General features: G+C 43.6%; 1 protein-coding gene across 1 annotated transcript in view; it reads right to left on the bottom strand.

Moving 5' to 3' along the window:
- Positions 1 to 269: 269 nt before the first annotated feature.
- The window catches only part of REPS2 (RALBP1 associated Eps domain containing 2), a gene marked incomplete at its 5' end in the record, with an annotated part of 62,258 nt that continues 47,860 nt past the window's right edge, over positions 270 to 14,667 (bottom strand). Inside the window, 4 exons of the mRNA XM_009701156.1 lie at positions 270 to 338; positions 2,064 to 2,169; positions 4,259 to 4,404; positions 6,999 to 7,082. Of these exons, the coding sequence (XP_009699458.1) occupies positions 270 to 338; positions 2,064 to 2,169; positions 4,259 to 4,404; positions 6,999 to 7,082 (405 nt within the window). The remainder of the gene's footprint in view (positions 339 to 2,063; positions 2,170 to 4,258; positions 4,405 to 6,998; positions 7,083 to 14,667) is intronic.

Raw genomic sequence — 14,667 nt, 5'->3', positions numbered from 1 at the left:
AAATAAAATACTCCCAGGTTATTCATTTCAGTGATAAACTGCATTTACACATTAGGCTGGGAAGAGGGTGGACCATTCCCCCACTCAGAAATATCCAGCAGTCAGATATTTGTTTCAAACGCCCACAGCAGGGTGAAGGGAGACCCAAGAAGCCGGTCCTCCCCATCACCTCGGCAGAAACCCTGCTCAGCTGTGCCGTACTCCTCTCCTTGCAAGGCCGTCGGGACGTGTGTTCCACTCTTGCCACTGCATGGTGGCAGTGCGGGAAGTCACAAGACAGTGACGGGACGTAGCTGCTCCAGCTGTGTTTCCAAGGCAATTCGCTCCTTGTGAACCTCCTGCAGGAGGGAGAGATGTGCTGTAACTTTTTGGGATGCTCGCATGCACCACGCTGCTCCGGTGAAGAGCAGCCAGGCAAACCGCTGCATTGACTGGAGGCTCAGGGCTCTGCTGTTTAAGTAACTCTCCTTGCGGTCTCAAAACACCGTACCAACGTCGCACGACCACCCCGCACAGCTGGCTACTGTCTCCTCTTACAGTGGGGCAATACAGAGGCTCAACTGCTCGCTCGGGCGATCACGGAGAGGAGTAGTCATGCACTGGCCAGTGGAATAGCCTGGGATGCAGCAAAGCTGGCCACAATTGGCCATTTTTACCAAAGAAAATCAGGTTCTTTTAAAATCACGTTTCCCTCAAAATAGCTTTTTGAGAATTTTTGGTTCACACAGCCAACCTCTTTCCTTTTCGAAATGAATGACACTTAGCCTTTCTAAGACAACACAGGCTTTGCAATCTACCTCTTTGGCAGCTGCGGGAGGAAGATCATCAGTCTTGGTTGGAAACTAACTGTGAAGGTTTTGGGGATCAGCAATTTTGGGAAAGGGTCTCCTGGTCTTGAGGGGCACCCAGCTCTTGCTGACCTCTCAGCAAAGGGCTCCCTGGCCAGGACGGGAGCTGGGCGGACCTACGACTCCTGCCGGCTTTGGTACCCCAGTTGGGCAGGCTCAGAGCCCCAGCACGGGAGGGCACTTAAACGCTCCCTGTGCCTCCATGCAAGCTGTGCCCAAGGGGGACCTTGTGAAGTCTTCTGTCCTCCAGAAAAACAGCAAAGCCCTGCTCCATCAGAAAACTGCCAGGCAGCAATATGACTTGAAGGACAAGTTCTGTTTTCTGCTCTTGTGTGAACTTCAACAAATCACTCTGTCTTTCCATGCTTCTTTCACCCTGCTGTAAAATACAGGTAATAGCATCGGCCTGCTTTGTGAAGGCTGGGGAGTTTAAGCATGCTCAAGATGGTGCACGGAAGCAAGTAAGACCTCAGCCAAGGAATGACAGCAATGTGCTGTCATTAAAAGCTTTTGTCTCCATGTTCATTTCAATTGCTGTCCTACATTTTGCTACGATTTCAGTACAGAGCATCCACCCTGCATCTCTCTTGGGAGATCCTTGAAAAGCAGTTAAGAAATTATGTTAAGCACATGCAATCAAACTTTCACTTTGACTGAAGAAAAAGTGCAACTGGGGGTTGACAAGCATGTTCATAACATGCAAAGAAGAAAAGGCTGTAGCAGATGAAAAACTAAGGTCTGTACCTTTGGACTAAGACAACAAAAAAATGAGAACTGATGTTTATAAGAAAGCAGCCCCTTGAGAACATGCTAAAAGACAAATCAGCAGACATTAAAAATGAGTGTTAGATGTTCACATAAAGCACGGTTTAGCCAGTCCATGCCTGACTCCAGGAGACAGTTGTGTAGCACAACTGCTCAGATCAGAAAACTACGCTCGAGTTGCTCTTCTGCACTCAGTGACACCACCACATTATCAAACTTTTCAGAAAGACAAAGTTCACCCTTTAGACTTGCTCTAACCGCCAGCGGAGCTGGAGCCCACAGGTTCTAGCTTCCTCATCCTGCCCACACATTCAGGACGGTTATTCCCTGCCAGAGAGCAGGAAGCAACGCAGTAGGTCTCATCTGAGAGGACGAACAAGATTCTCTGCTGGAGGCGACACAAAACTGATTGCAGGGAGCTTTGTCACTGATTTTCAATGCATTCCTTACCTTCAGCTGCTGCTGGAGCTCACTGTTCAACCTGGCGAGGACAGCATTGGCTTCTTTGTTTTTTCGTATAGCCGTCTGAATAGCCCTTTTCTGCTTGGAAGACTGTCTGCCAGACAGAGAAATACAAAACATTTCAATTAAGAGCCTCAACAGTGGCTGATGCCAGAAGACCAGCCATCCATTTTGTACCTCTGTACTCTATACACACTGGACTACGCTTCAAAGACAAGGTACAAACTGCAGATTTAAGAGATGAAAAATGTAATGCTGAAATGAGATGGCTGAATCAGGTAGACTATTTGAAAGAAAAACAGTCACACTTGTTAACCTGAATGACAGAAACATTTTAAGGTTGTCACAATTATTTCAAAATCACTGCATTCTGATTCAGCTTAAGAATAATCCCTGCATAGCTGTGCTTATTGCAGCATCTTTGCATTAGCTGTTTCCAGATGCTTGTAGAGTTTAAAGACTCAGGAGTGGTTAATAGAAAATACAAAAATCATTCTATGTGGCAAGAAAGGACATCTGCATGAAAATACCACCTCAGATTTTTTGGGGCAGTACCCATTTGGATGTTTCTTTACTTCAAAAATTAATCTTTCTTTCATTCAAAGCAGTCATTTCCACCAAAATCATCTGGTGTCACAAATAGGAACAGGGAGATGGCTTATGGACTTTCCTCATCTCTTTTGCTGCTTAAATAAAAGACTTCTCTCCTATTATTATTACTTTATAGCCCTTGGTAACTGCTCTGAAAGAAATTACAGCTAGGCAGGCAGGTACAAAAAGAGACAGTTCTGTGCATAAGGACCAACCTATTCCAAGAAACAGAGGTAACAACAGGAAAAAGGAAAGAAAATACAGGAAATACTGGCTGAATATCCAAGTCCTTTTCCAAATCAATCATTTTAAAGCTTTACATGAGGCATCAAGACCTCTTTAATGACAAATGTGATCCAAACCAGATGCTCTGTTTAAATAAGCTCCATAGCGGCCCACGGTCCCCGTTAGCTCTTCTCTCTTAACAGAGCTGATGGTACTGATCTTTGCAACAGAATCTGTTTCGCAGCACAGACAGGTCTTTATGCTGTTATCTTCCAGTGAATTGTCAGTTTTCTGCTTTACCATTTTGCTTCAAACTACTCTCCATAGGCTATAAAGTAATAATGATAGAAAAAAATAAAAAATAGGGCGATATACCTCTGTGGTCATTTAAACACTTTAGGAAAGATACAGACAAGACAGGATTAAGTTGAGATGCTAACAAATGCTGTTATCTTTCTTTGAACCACTATGGAATATGCGCTCCCAAAGCACAAAATAGCACTTTAAGGGCATCCTAGGAGTCTTATTACTTATTCTAATCTCCAATTACGCAGCATAGATTCAGTCTACTGATAAACAGTTTGCCAAGAACCGCTCAACTGATCTGGGCAGCTTGGTTTTGTTTCAGATTGAATCAGATGTCTTTGCAAGGTTTTGGGTGAAGACAGGCTGCACAGTGTTTCAGTTGAGGGAGACGTATAGATCCAACAGGGCTTCAAGTGCCTTCACTCACTATTTGTACAGCCCCTTCTCCACCGCTATTAAATAAATACATAGTGAAATCCCTACAAGTCTTTGTTGCCGACAACTTCAACAGCTATATTTATGAGAGCAAACAATACATGCTTGGTTTGGCAATTATCAGATTAACACAAGTGGTCTATGGCTCAGCTCATACCAGTGGTGAGCTCATTTCCAACCTGCCTTGCAATGAAGAAATATTACAAGGATATGACCAACATCAAGCATTTCATGACTCAATTTCCTGGGCATTTATCTGGTCGTATCTGTCCACATGAATGAGCAAAATCCCAGCAGATATGTGCAAGGCAAAAAACACACACACCCACAAATCTAAAAGGAGCTGTGTTAGAGATGCTGGTTGACCAGCAAGGCTTGCTCTTCAGACATGTCTACCAGATACAGAGGTAGGACACGTTTGAAGAGGCTATCAATCAAATATCACCAACTTACACAGTCACTACAGACTTAGTCTGCATTTGAGAAGACAAACGTAGATGTCAGAGACCTGTGTCTTGTGAAGCATTCTCAAAACCCGAACTATTAAGCACAAGATTATGCAAAGAGCAAACCCTGTCACATCAGATCTCATGGTGCAGTTTGGCGTGCTTGGTACAAGTTTTTACTTTTGGACTGGGAGGTGAGGCTTGACTGCTGGCAGGGAAGAAGTCACACTTATAGTGGGAGAAAGCTCGGGGGTCTCCAGCCCCTGCACCTCCGTCCGGAGCTTCCTGCGGGCGGGTTTGGAGGGCGGCTGCGCGAGAACAACCTCCTGCAAGGGAGAAGCACAGCAACGTTAAGTCGGGCCATATGCGTCCCATCGTTAGGCTGGGGAATACTTGTGACACAGAAATCGCTGACAGCTGGCCTAAGATTTCATAACTGAAAGAGGTACGGAGCTTAATTCAAATTTGGTAATAGCCTCTCAGGTTTCTGATTTTGAAAAAAGGAACAATAACTCCTGCAACGCCTTAACGAATGAAATTATTATACTGGTGTTTTGTCTTCATCTGGATGACAGGTTCTTCAGGACTGGACTGTATAGCTCCGTATGCTGGAGGGAGGGGTATAGCTACATACACTAGCCCCCAGCTGGCCCAAAAGCATTAAAACCAAAACAAGATTTACTTTTAATTACGCTCAGTTGGTAAGAATCAATAATCAATCACTTGCATCCCAACTTACTACCTCACCCATCTGGCACGGAGTCTCTCCCTTCTCCCTTCCTCTCTTACATGAAGCAACACTGAAAATAGCTTTGAAAGACAAACGTGTAACATCATCCACGCAAAATTAACATGTTGGAAGCGTAGAAGGCCAGTTATCTCTCTTGGTAAGTTACATCAAAGAAATAGTCTGGTTTGTAGGTAAAAGAGAGAGTCTTGGATTTTTATGACTTCAGTAGTAAGAAGTGTTTTGATTATTTTAAATTAACATCCTTTCTTTTGCAGTGAGAAGTAGTTTTAATGCCTTATAGCTGTTTTAAATCTGAAAAATAAAATACATTGAAAAGGATATTTTTGTTATTAGATCTTTTTTTACAAGGGATATAACTATTACTGCCCCATTTCATGAATGAGAAAGCTAAGACTCAAAAAGATGAAGAGACTTGACAAAGGTTATACATTTAGAGTCACAATCAAGACCAGAGATCAAATTTTATTATCACTTGCACAGTGCACATTTTACTGGGCCAGACTATCTTCCTGACTATGTTTTGGCCAAATGTTAATAAAATAAGAAAAAAATAAAATGAGGAAGCATATAATGACCCAGTAATCATAAGAAAAAACCCCAACACTGTAGTAAGCAGCCTGACTCAGCAGAAGAGACTATTAGTGATACAGAATAAAACCAACATAAAACCATGAATAATTAGTATTAGAGGGATTACAATTATCAGAGGAATCAAAATTATAAGGAAACAAGGGGTTTCAACATGAAAAAACGGTTCTGCCAGTACTGAAAAAAAATCTAAAAATATTATGAGATCTTTTGATCAGGACATCAGCACATCAGCACTGCACAGATCTCAGATAATACCATGCTCTGAAATCCTACGCAAATGCGCAGCTCCCTGCAAACACAGGACGTACGGCAAGCGAGGAACTTGCATGCACCTTCAGGTATAAACTGGTGGGATGCCAAATGCACAATCCCAGTCCACCTTAAACTGCCCAAAACCTACCGCATCCATAGGCTAAATCCCTTTTCCACCTCAAATGCAATACTGGCAGAAATGATCCAACACCTAAAAGCAGAGCCCTCCACAGGGGTTATTTGGCTGGCTGCTGTTGCACCAGGCTTTGGGAGGTGGGTCAGCCCTGCGCCGACAACCTGCCTCCCGCAGCCCACAGCTTCGCTCTCTTTTTAGGGATCCAGATGGGACAAGGGTGAGCATGAAGTAGGTGGACCACAAGGATTTCATTTCCCTAGCTGGGCTGCAAAGCGGAGCAAGGAAGAAGCAGGGCCAGGCTAGAAAAAGCATGTGGTGAGCACAAGCAGAGCAAGGATGCTGCCCGGAAAGCCCTCTCACATACAGGAAAGGACACCAGCCATTTGTCTGTGTCCCAGATTAGGGTAAGAGGTGTGACGATGCTCCTTGGGCAAGGTATGTACTCCATACAGCACTTGCCGACAGTTCTTGGTTGGGCTGAGCAAAGGTCTCGCAGGTGTGCCCTGGCCGCAGGAGGGGCTGGAGGGGAAGGATCTGTATCTGCCCCTCTCCAAACCTCTTTGGGCTGGGGGGGAAGAAGGTGGTGGGAGCGTGACCAGGAGGGGGAAACCCTCACAGTCACTGCTCAGGCCACTCCATCCCTAAGCAAGGCCCTTTGAAGAGTACTGTTGCAAATTGGTGCTTATTTTATACAAATGGTATGCTCATACAAAACCGTATTAGAAAATGCACATCTTGAGCAAATCTCTCCCAGTCCATGTACATTTAACGGCAGACCCTGACCTCTAGCAAACAGGTGTGTTTACCTCAAAACCAAAATCCTCAGTAACTGGAAGCAAGAAGTGCATCACAATTTGGAAGAATTACAGCGAGACAGGGGTCAAGTACAATCAAACTCTTTTTTTGCCTTCCTTAAGGCTCCACAAGCCCCTGTTGATTTGAAACAAATGGCAAGCTGCCTCTCTTAGAGCACATACATCAATGTGTACGTACTAAGAGCTTTCTTAATGATTTATCTGAGCTGATGTCACACGCAATCCCGGTTCTCTCCAGTGTCTTGACCTCCAGAGAAGGTAAACATGTAAAAATGTAACCCTAACCGTCCATTTAATTGCTTTAAAACTTAAAACAACCGCTTTTGTTGATGAAGGCAAATCACTCCACAATGGTACAACGTGTGCAGGTCTCACCTTTTTGGCTGAACTGTTTTCTTCTGCCTGCGACGGGGGTCTATTCATCTGAGGATGTAATTCAACCTCAGATGGTTGCTCTGTCTGCAACAACAAATCAGTCATTGCTACACCCAGAAAATGACTAGCAGTCACATACAATAAAGTCAATGAAAGGAAACACTATACACAAAAGTGACTTTAACAATTCAACAGTAGGGGAAATGGAGATCTAGGGCGACTGCTGAACGGATGACATATGTCTTCTGCAGATATGTAATGAAACCGGTTTCTTGCATTTTATTGTGCTAGGAAAACAGGAGAAAAGTTTTTCTGTGAAGCTTTAGGAATCATGTATCTGAATGTAAGTAACCTAGCACCCAGAATTTCTCCCAGAGTTACCTTTATGGCCTAAATACTCAGAGAAAGACTAAGGTGGGGGCGGGAGTGGATAAAAGCTATAGAGATCTTGGATGCACCCTGTCACCTTATTATCTCCTGAAACCGATGAAAATTCATTGGAGTAAGCCTGTCTTTGAAGTGTGCAAGGCTGGAGTGAGAAAGTCTGAATTATACCAAATATTCCAGTAAAGTTACTGAAAACACAAGCCATAAGAGACGCCAAATAAATCTTCCCTCCTCCCTTCTCACGTTTCAAACAGAAACTGAGCTGAACACTCACCACCCAGGTCTACACTTCAGCAAAACAAAACACCCTCCCTGCAGCATATTTGACTAAGTTAAAACAGAGGGTGAAGCCCTTGCTTTGCCTCTCCTGAGATCTTCCCACATCTTTTAATCTGCTTGACCAGGACAGGGCAGAGCACATCAGCGAGGGGAGGGCAGGAGGATTTGGAGCTGCCTGTCCCCCGGCATGTGGCAGCAAACATGGCATAAACACGGTCCGGTTGCGTTCTGTCCAGAAGGTATGGGCTGGCTCTCCGAGAGGGGGAAGGCAGGCGGGAGCGGGAGATGGAGGGCACTCGGCACGGGCAGACGGCCGCTTCGCCTCTTTTCCCAACTTTTGCCAAGTCGGAGCAACCCGCCATCCTGCTCCCTTCTCAAAAAAAGGTTTGTTTCTACACAGGTGAAAGCTTGTGTTTAAAACCAAGTTCAAGGCAAACCTCAGACTTTTAAGGGGCCAGGATTTTAGCCATCATAGTAATAATAACAACATCAATAAACTGTCACACACCGAAGAACCTAATTCGCGGTTGCCAAGAGGTTTCTGCATAGGCCCATCACGCTCTGGAGCAGTCACAAGTTTCCCAGTGCTTAAGCTAAACAAAAATGACAGAAAGCGCAGAATTTGGTTTATTTAAAAAGAAGGGACTTTTTTGTACCACTTCTGGTTCTGTCAGGTCACTGCTGTTCTCCAACCGGACGGTGTCAAACACATGCACAGAGGAGGGAGATTTGGAATCTTTTCTTAAAATGCATGTGAAACTCCTCAGAAGAGGAGGAAAAGATGTTTTGGCTGATAAGATTTCTCTCACCCCCTCTTCTAAGTATGCAACATCTGTAGTGTTATCTGATGGTCAAAAAAAAGGCACCTCACCCTGTATTCTTCCAGTATTTGAATATTAGTATCTTAAATATTTGGATTTTAATAACTATTGGATACTAACACATTTGAATTCTGGAAGGCTTTTCATGGGTTGAAGTGTTTCTTCTGTAACTAGATTTCTGGTACAAATAGGAGAGTGAAATGGAAAAAGCAATCTTTTTTCCTGTCTACAAAAATCAAAGACCTTTAAAAGTCCATTTAACGCAACAGAGCATTTCTTTATCAGTAAGCTGAATAGCCCAGAACCTCCCTAATTTCTACAATCACTTTTTATATATTTGAAAGAAATGACGGCCCCAAGCACTGGTAACAGTAGCCTGGCAAAGTCCATGAGGCTTTCATCAACGATTTGGGGACAGTGAAGCTCAAATACCCAACAGAGCCACACGATAAATCTGAGCCCAAACCACATCCCTTTGACAAGTCATTCGTTTAGAGAGAGCAAGAGCAAACACAGCCTTTCAGAGAGCCATGTAATACGCATACTATAAACTCCTCCTGGTATAGCTTTGCTGCACAACACAGAGCAATGACAGAGGTACACGGGAGCCAGCTCTTAACGATATTTCTTGGATGGTGAGCATTAGAAACCTCCCTGACTCGGTCAGGCAGGCAGTTTGTGGTGCTCACACTCTTGTTGGAGCCTACAGTAAAACCTTGCATCAAAAGTAAGAATATACGAACTTATTCCACAGAATGAAAAAGGAGACGAATTGCATGTTATTTAGGTATCGCTAAAAATGCAGCTTTTCAAGAATCAATGTGTTCGAACAGTGTAGAAGTAACTAAAGAGACCAGTAGGCTACAATGGCAATTGCAATGAAAATTGAAATCACAGTAAGATAAATGACCAGGGGGGAGAAACAAAAAACCTCAAACTTTTGCAGAAACACCCCCTCCCCTTTTTGTTTTTTAAATGGTCTCATTGCAGAAGAATATCGTTTTAAACTGAAAGGAACTGAAAAGGGAAAAAAAAGGGTAAACTCTGTGTTCTGGTGGAAGCAAATATAAATGAGAGTACTGATGCCAAAAAAGGCTAAGGTTTCAAAATTTCCAACAGTTTGATATCACTGTTCCTACTGATGCAAGATCCATTTTTTACTAGCCAAGTGCTGTGATGTGGCTTGCCAGTTTTTTTAACAGCCGTGGCAACCACTGGCCAAGGTTGGGCCACTGGACTTGCCGCTCCTCCCTGCTGCCAGGAGGCGAGGATGGCAAAGCTCGGCAGCCAGTGCGGCAGGGGTTGGCTGGAGCAAGCAGGTAGTAAAAAATGAATAAATAGTTACATTTGACCAAAAAAAAAAAAATTCAAAATAATAATAAAAAAAGCTCGTGCATAACGAATAAAACCAAGTGCCTGCCGTGTCCCTTAAGTGCCACCTAGTGGTCCGTGGGCCAGGCCACTGCTGAGGGCTCTGCTTCGAGCAGGGTACCCCCAAACCAGCTGGGTGCACTCCCCAGAGCCTGCCCCAGCGTGGGCAGACAGCCGGGCTGGGCACGGAAAGCCCTGGCTCTCTGGACACTCTCCGTTCCCTCTCATGCAGAAGCCAGGTCTACACGTTAATGATGCGCTGTCAGAGTTACAAGTTCTCCTCTACGAAAGATCTCCATTCCTCAGCAATGTGCTTCTGACACAAGTGCCCAAGTGTTTTTGTTTTTTTTAAAAAAAAAAAAAATCTGTATGCTGTTGCAAGGGATTTTGTTCAGGGATGGACAGCATTTAACCCAGGCAAAAATCTTTTGTTAACTGCTATGTGCATCAATGTGAAGAAGGATTGCTGATTCAGCTAACCCAACCAAGTCCTCTAGCCAAGGCCTGGCAGGCTTTACAAATACGTTTGCAAGCTGATGTCTCCCCACACAGATTTGAAAGGAAAAAGAACTCCCGTTTTTTCTTCTGGCAGAGAGATGCTTCACAGATTTCCTTCCCTTCACCGATTTGGATGTGGGGTGAAAGCCAGTCTCTGTAGCCTTCTGGTCATGGGCAGAGTGAGACTGGCTCAAGGATAGTCCAGTCCAAGCTCCTACAGCAGCGTGTAAGGAAAAGGGGATCCATCAGGAGCAGCTGAGGTGGGTTCCCTTTAGTTCTTCATTGGTTTTATACCATGCTTAGTATAGTCTTTGGGTAACTCGTTTCTCATTCAGAAACACAGCAAGAAACTGCCTCCCTCCATCACAGCAATGCCTTAAAATTTTCCCACACCTCGGAAACTTCTCACCATTATATTAGCGTTTAAAATTCTTCACCACTGGTTTATAACATTATGCAACACGGTCTTCCAAAGGAAAACTCAGTTCTAGTAGTGTAAAAGTGCTCCAAGGAAGTGTCTCACTCATGTCCACAGCATGGATTAAGCTACTGACCTAGAAGTGCTGCTGAGCGGGCTGGGGCGGCTGGGTCCACAGCCAGGGTTACAGGAGATGGGCAAAGAACATCCCGCTCACGTGCACTACCAGCAGTACAAAAGAGTTTGCGGACCAGGCCTAAAAGTATCTTGATTTGGGGAAGAAGAGTAAGTAACCGCAGAAAAGAGCAAGACAGCGTCCTATTCCAAATCTCCTGAAGAGTTTCTCTTTGCAAAGACCAAAGTCCAGTCATTAACCAGCAGTACCTCCTTCTTCCCCAGCACAGTCTCGTATTTTCTAGGAATACCCATACCCTCCTCGTTCTTCCAGGCAGAAGATAAAACTGGCCAAGAGTTTCTGTACAACGGCCACAGCCAGAGACCAACCTGTGGCCTATGGCCAATACTGAGCATTAGGACAGATAATTCCCCATCGTTAAGGAGAGCATTAGGAACCACAAATGCTCATTATTTCATTGCATGATCCTTGACCAGCCATTCATAATCTCCTCGCTGCTCCCTGTGACGATACTTAACAGTACCTTTCTAAGAGAATATATAACGCTCACTTAAGCATCAAGTGCTTTGAAAGCCTCAGATGAAAGATTTTCCTTAACTGTACGAGAATGCATTACCATAACAACTGGCTCTTCGCTTACACTTCCAGTTCTTTTGTCTGCCATGCTGGATTATACACAGATTTTGCACCCACTTTTCAAGACAACACATAACTGATCTTCCAGAACAGAAGGTCTAAGCGGAGCTTTCGTATTTCTGTTACCCGAGAGCCTTTTTGCAAGAGGTGAAGTATATATTCAATCTTTCCCACAGTTCAATCTTGCCCACACTTACGCTCCAGGCTAACTTTACACATGGAAATCATCCCATTGTAGTCAACGGCACTACTCACAGAAATGAAATTGTCTCTGTGCATTCACTGGAATAGCCCACAGTCATTACCTATAGAGTGCTACTGCTTAGCTTTGCAAAAAAGTATTGAGAACAGCTTATCTGTAAGAAAAAGTAGGATACTAAATACGCTTAATGCTCAGTATGTGCCCGTTGCAATCTTCTATCATCTCTACCTCAGTTCATTTAAGAAGTACTTTGCTCCTTTCTAAACACTCATATTTTTGCACTTAATGCCCATTTGTAAGAAGTCAAGATGTCTCAATTCCAGTTTCTGTGAGTCTTCTGCATCCCACACTGAATCATCAATTCTTTTTATTGCTCGATACAGAAACTGAAAATGGTTAAGACAAAGAAAACCCATAGGGATGCAAATGCAACAAGCTGCCAGGGTCTTAGCGTGCTGCCTGCTTTCTCAGCACTGTGCAGCCCTGAAGTTTTGATAAGCTTTTCCTTTCCCCGAGCTATCTGAGGGTTGGTGATAAGGTTGAGGAAAAAGGCAGCAAATACAAACAAATTGCTGCAATGTTCAGCCCATTCTCAAGGAAAGAATAGGACTCAGATGGAAGCATTAACAATCTGTTTTAATACTCCACTTCCACAAAACCAGATTAAGGCGAGCTAGAAAGGGGTATGTGCATTCCACTAGAGACAGAGGCATGGGATTCTTAGCTTTTTTTGTTGTTGCTTTTACAATAAATGTGAAGCCAAATTCAAAATCATTACAACACATTTTAATTAAGATACTCGCCCTTCTTCCACTCTCCCAGAAACCTCTTTAGAAAGGATTTTATGGCATCCATCAACTACTCCTCAAATTCAATTTTAACTGTGCTACTTCCCAACACTTCTTAAACCGTAATTTATTTTGTCTGACCATTTTAGATTTAATATATAATTTTCATGAGAGGAAGATAATCCACTTGTATTATATTAAAGTGGCAGATGGCAAAATCTTTCACATTATAGAAGACTTTCAGTTTTACTTCCATTACAGCATTCTTTAATACCTATTGCACTGAGTATACAACATATGTTATTCTGCAGCCAAAACCGTGGAGATGATCAAAAAGATCACCCTCCTCTTGCACAGTGGTTGTAAACACAAGCTAAACCAGTATTCCTTTGGTTTGATATAAAATGGTAGTCTGGGAGAATACCATCATGTATACCAACAGCATGCTGCCAAAAGCAAAATCTTCACTTTTTTTTGGTCATTTTTATTTCTGTAACTGTAAAACTCCAGGTGTCCTGCCAGCACTTGAAATTCCTCACGTAATTTTACAGAGCAAGGCAGTGCCTCACTTGGCTGAACTTCATCCCCAAACCACCTGGTAACAGAGATGAGCAAACCCTACCTCATCCTCCAGGTCTCTCGGCTTTATCCAAAGACGTTGGCGGTGGGGGGACCCTCCGGAGCAGCTCTCAGCATGGAGCCTGCATGTGGCCATCCCTCTCTCCAGGCACGAGCCCTTCCCCACCTCTCGGTGCCATGGATCAGCGTGGGTACACGTCACTGTCGGTTACAGACCCGGACTGAGCGTACCCCACACTCGTGGCTCTCTGTGGATTCAGCAGAACTTCGAGGCATGTTAGTAGAGACAACTTCTTGAGTTAGGTCTCCGTTTTCACTTGCCATTTTGGATGATGAACGGCCAAAAAGCTTCAACGACTTATGAAGTATCGAGTAACATTTGGAGAGTGGAACATTTGATATATTAAAAATAATATCATCTTTGCTTTCCAACACCACCAGGTGCCTGTGACTGGGCAGGGTGACCCACCCATCATCCCTCACAGCACTTTGTTTCCATGATTTCACAAAATCAATAACATCTAATGCTAACAATGGCCACTAAACTGACAGCCTAATTCTGAGCTCATGTAGCACAGTGAGATTTTAATCTTCAGAGCTGCACTGTACTCCAGATACTTCAATGTGATAGCGTTAACAGCTGCCTACCTACTCCACTTCACTCGAACACTGCGCCTTCACCCATAATTTTTGCAGCGCCTGTCAAAACTGCCAGCATGGAACCAAGGGGAAAACCAGGTCCCAAGGTCTCCAGAAATAAAAGTCCAGCACAAACCAGTGTGAATTTACAAAATCAACAGGCTTAAAATTTAGACTCTGGAAAAAGAGACTAGGAACATGGGTTTTTTCAGCCAAGATATACAGGGTTTTCTTCCAGTCCTACCGTTTTCAGATCCCCTTATACATGGACAATACGCCTTCACTACTGGACAGGAAGGTACTGAAACAGAGTAATTTAAATAAAGAACATTGATCCAATTGGGCAATGGTGCAGATAGTGAGCTGATGTTGGATAAAATCCTGAAGTTGTATTTGCTCTTCAGTGTTCATCCGTAATTCCCGTTAACATAAACATGTTACTAAATCTCCCACAGTAAGCAGCTGTGGTAAATGACTTCTGTAGGCTTAAAAGTCAACAGTAATAAAGTATTATTTTGTTTGCCATTAAAAAAAAAAAAACAGAGGCTTATAAGAGATGTGCATATACGTTTCGTTCCAGTGGAGTGTTATTCATGAGCACCCACAGTCATTTCCTATCTGAAATCCGTGTCAGGGCAGATCAGCTACATAGCTATTGCCTTCTTACCGCGATTCTTACTGATTCTTTCTTACACACATTTCCTATGTACAGCCCTGTGTCTGCACAAAAGTTTTGGGGCCACCTTTATGCCATTTCTCCTTGATGACTTACGTTTAGCATTAAATTAGGACCACAGGATCAGGAAGATACCTGAGCCATTGAATCCAGTCCTCTACAAGCCCAGAAAAAAAAACACAGTAGGTATTTCAACAAGCTACAGCTTATCTGTTCTATATACTGTCACTTGGGGTGAG

The sequence above is a fragment of the Cariama cristata genome, unplaced genomic scaffold (genome assembly GCF_000690535.1).
Source record: "Cariama cristata isolate BGI_N322 unplaced genomic scaffold, ASM69053v1 scaffold28275, whole genome shotgun sequence".
In the NCBI taxonomy this organism is placed as follows: domain Eukaryota; kingdom Metazoa; phylum Chordata; class Aves; order Cariamiformes; family Cariamidae; genus Cariama; species Cariama cristata.
This window is presented reverse-complemented; position numbering and strand designations above follow the sequence as displayed.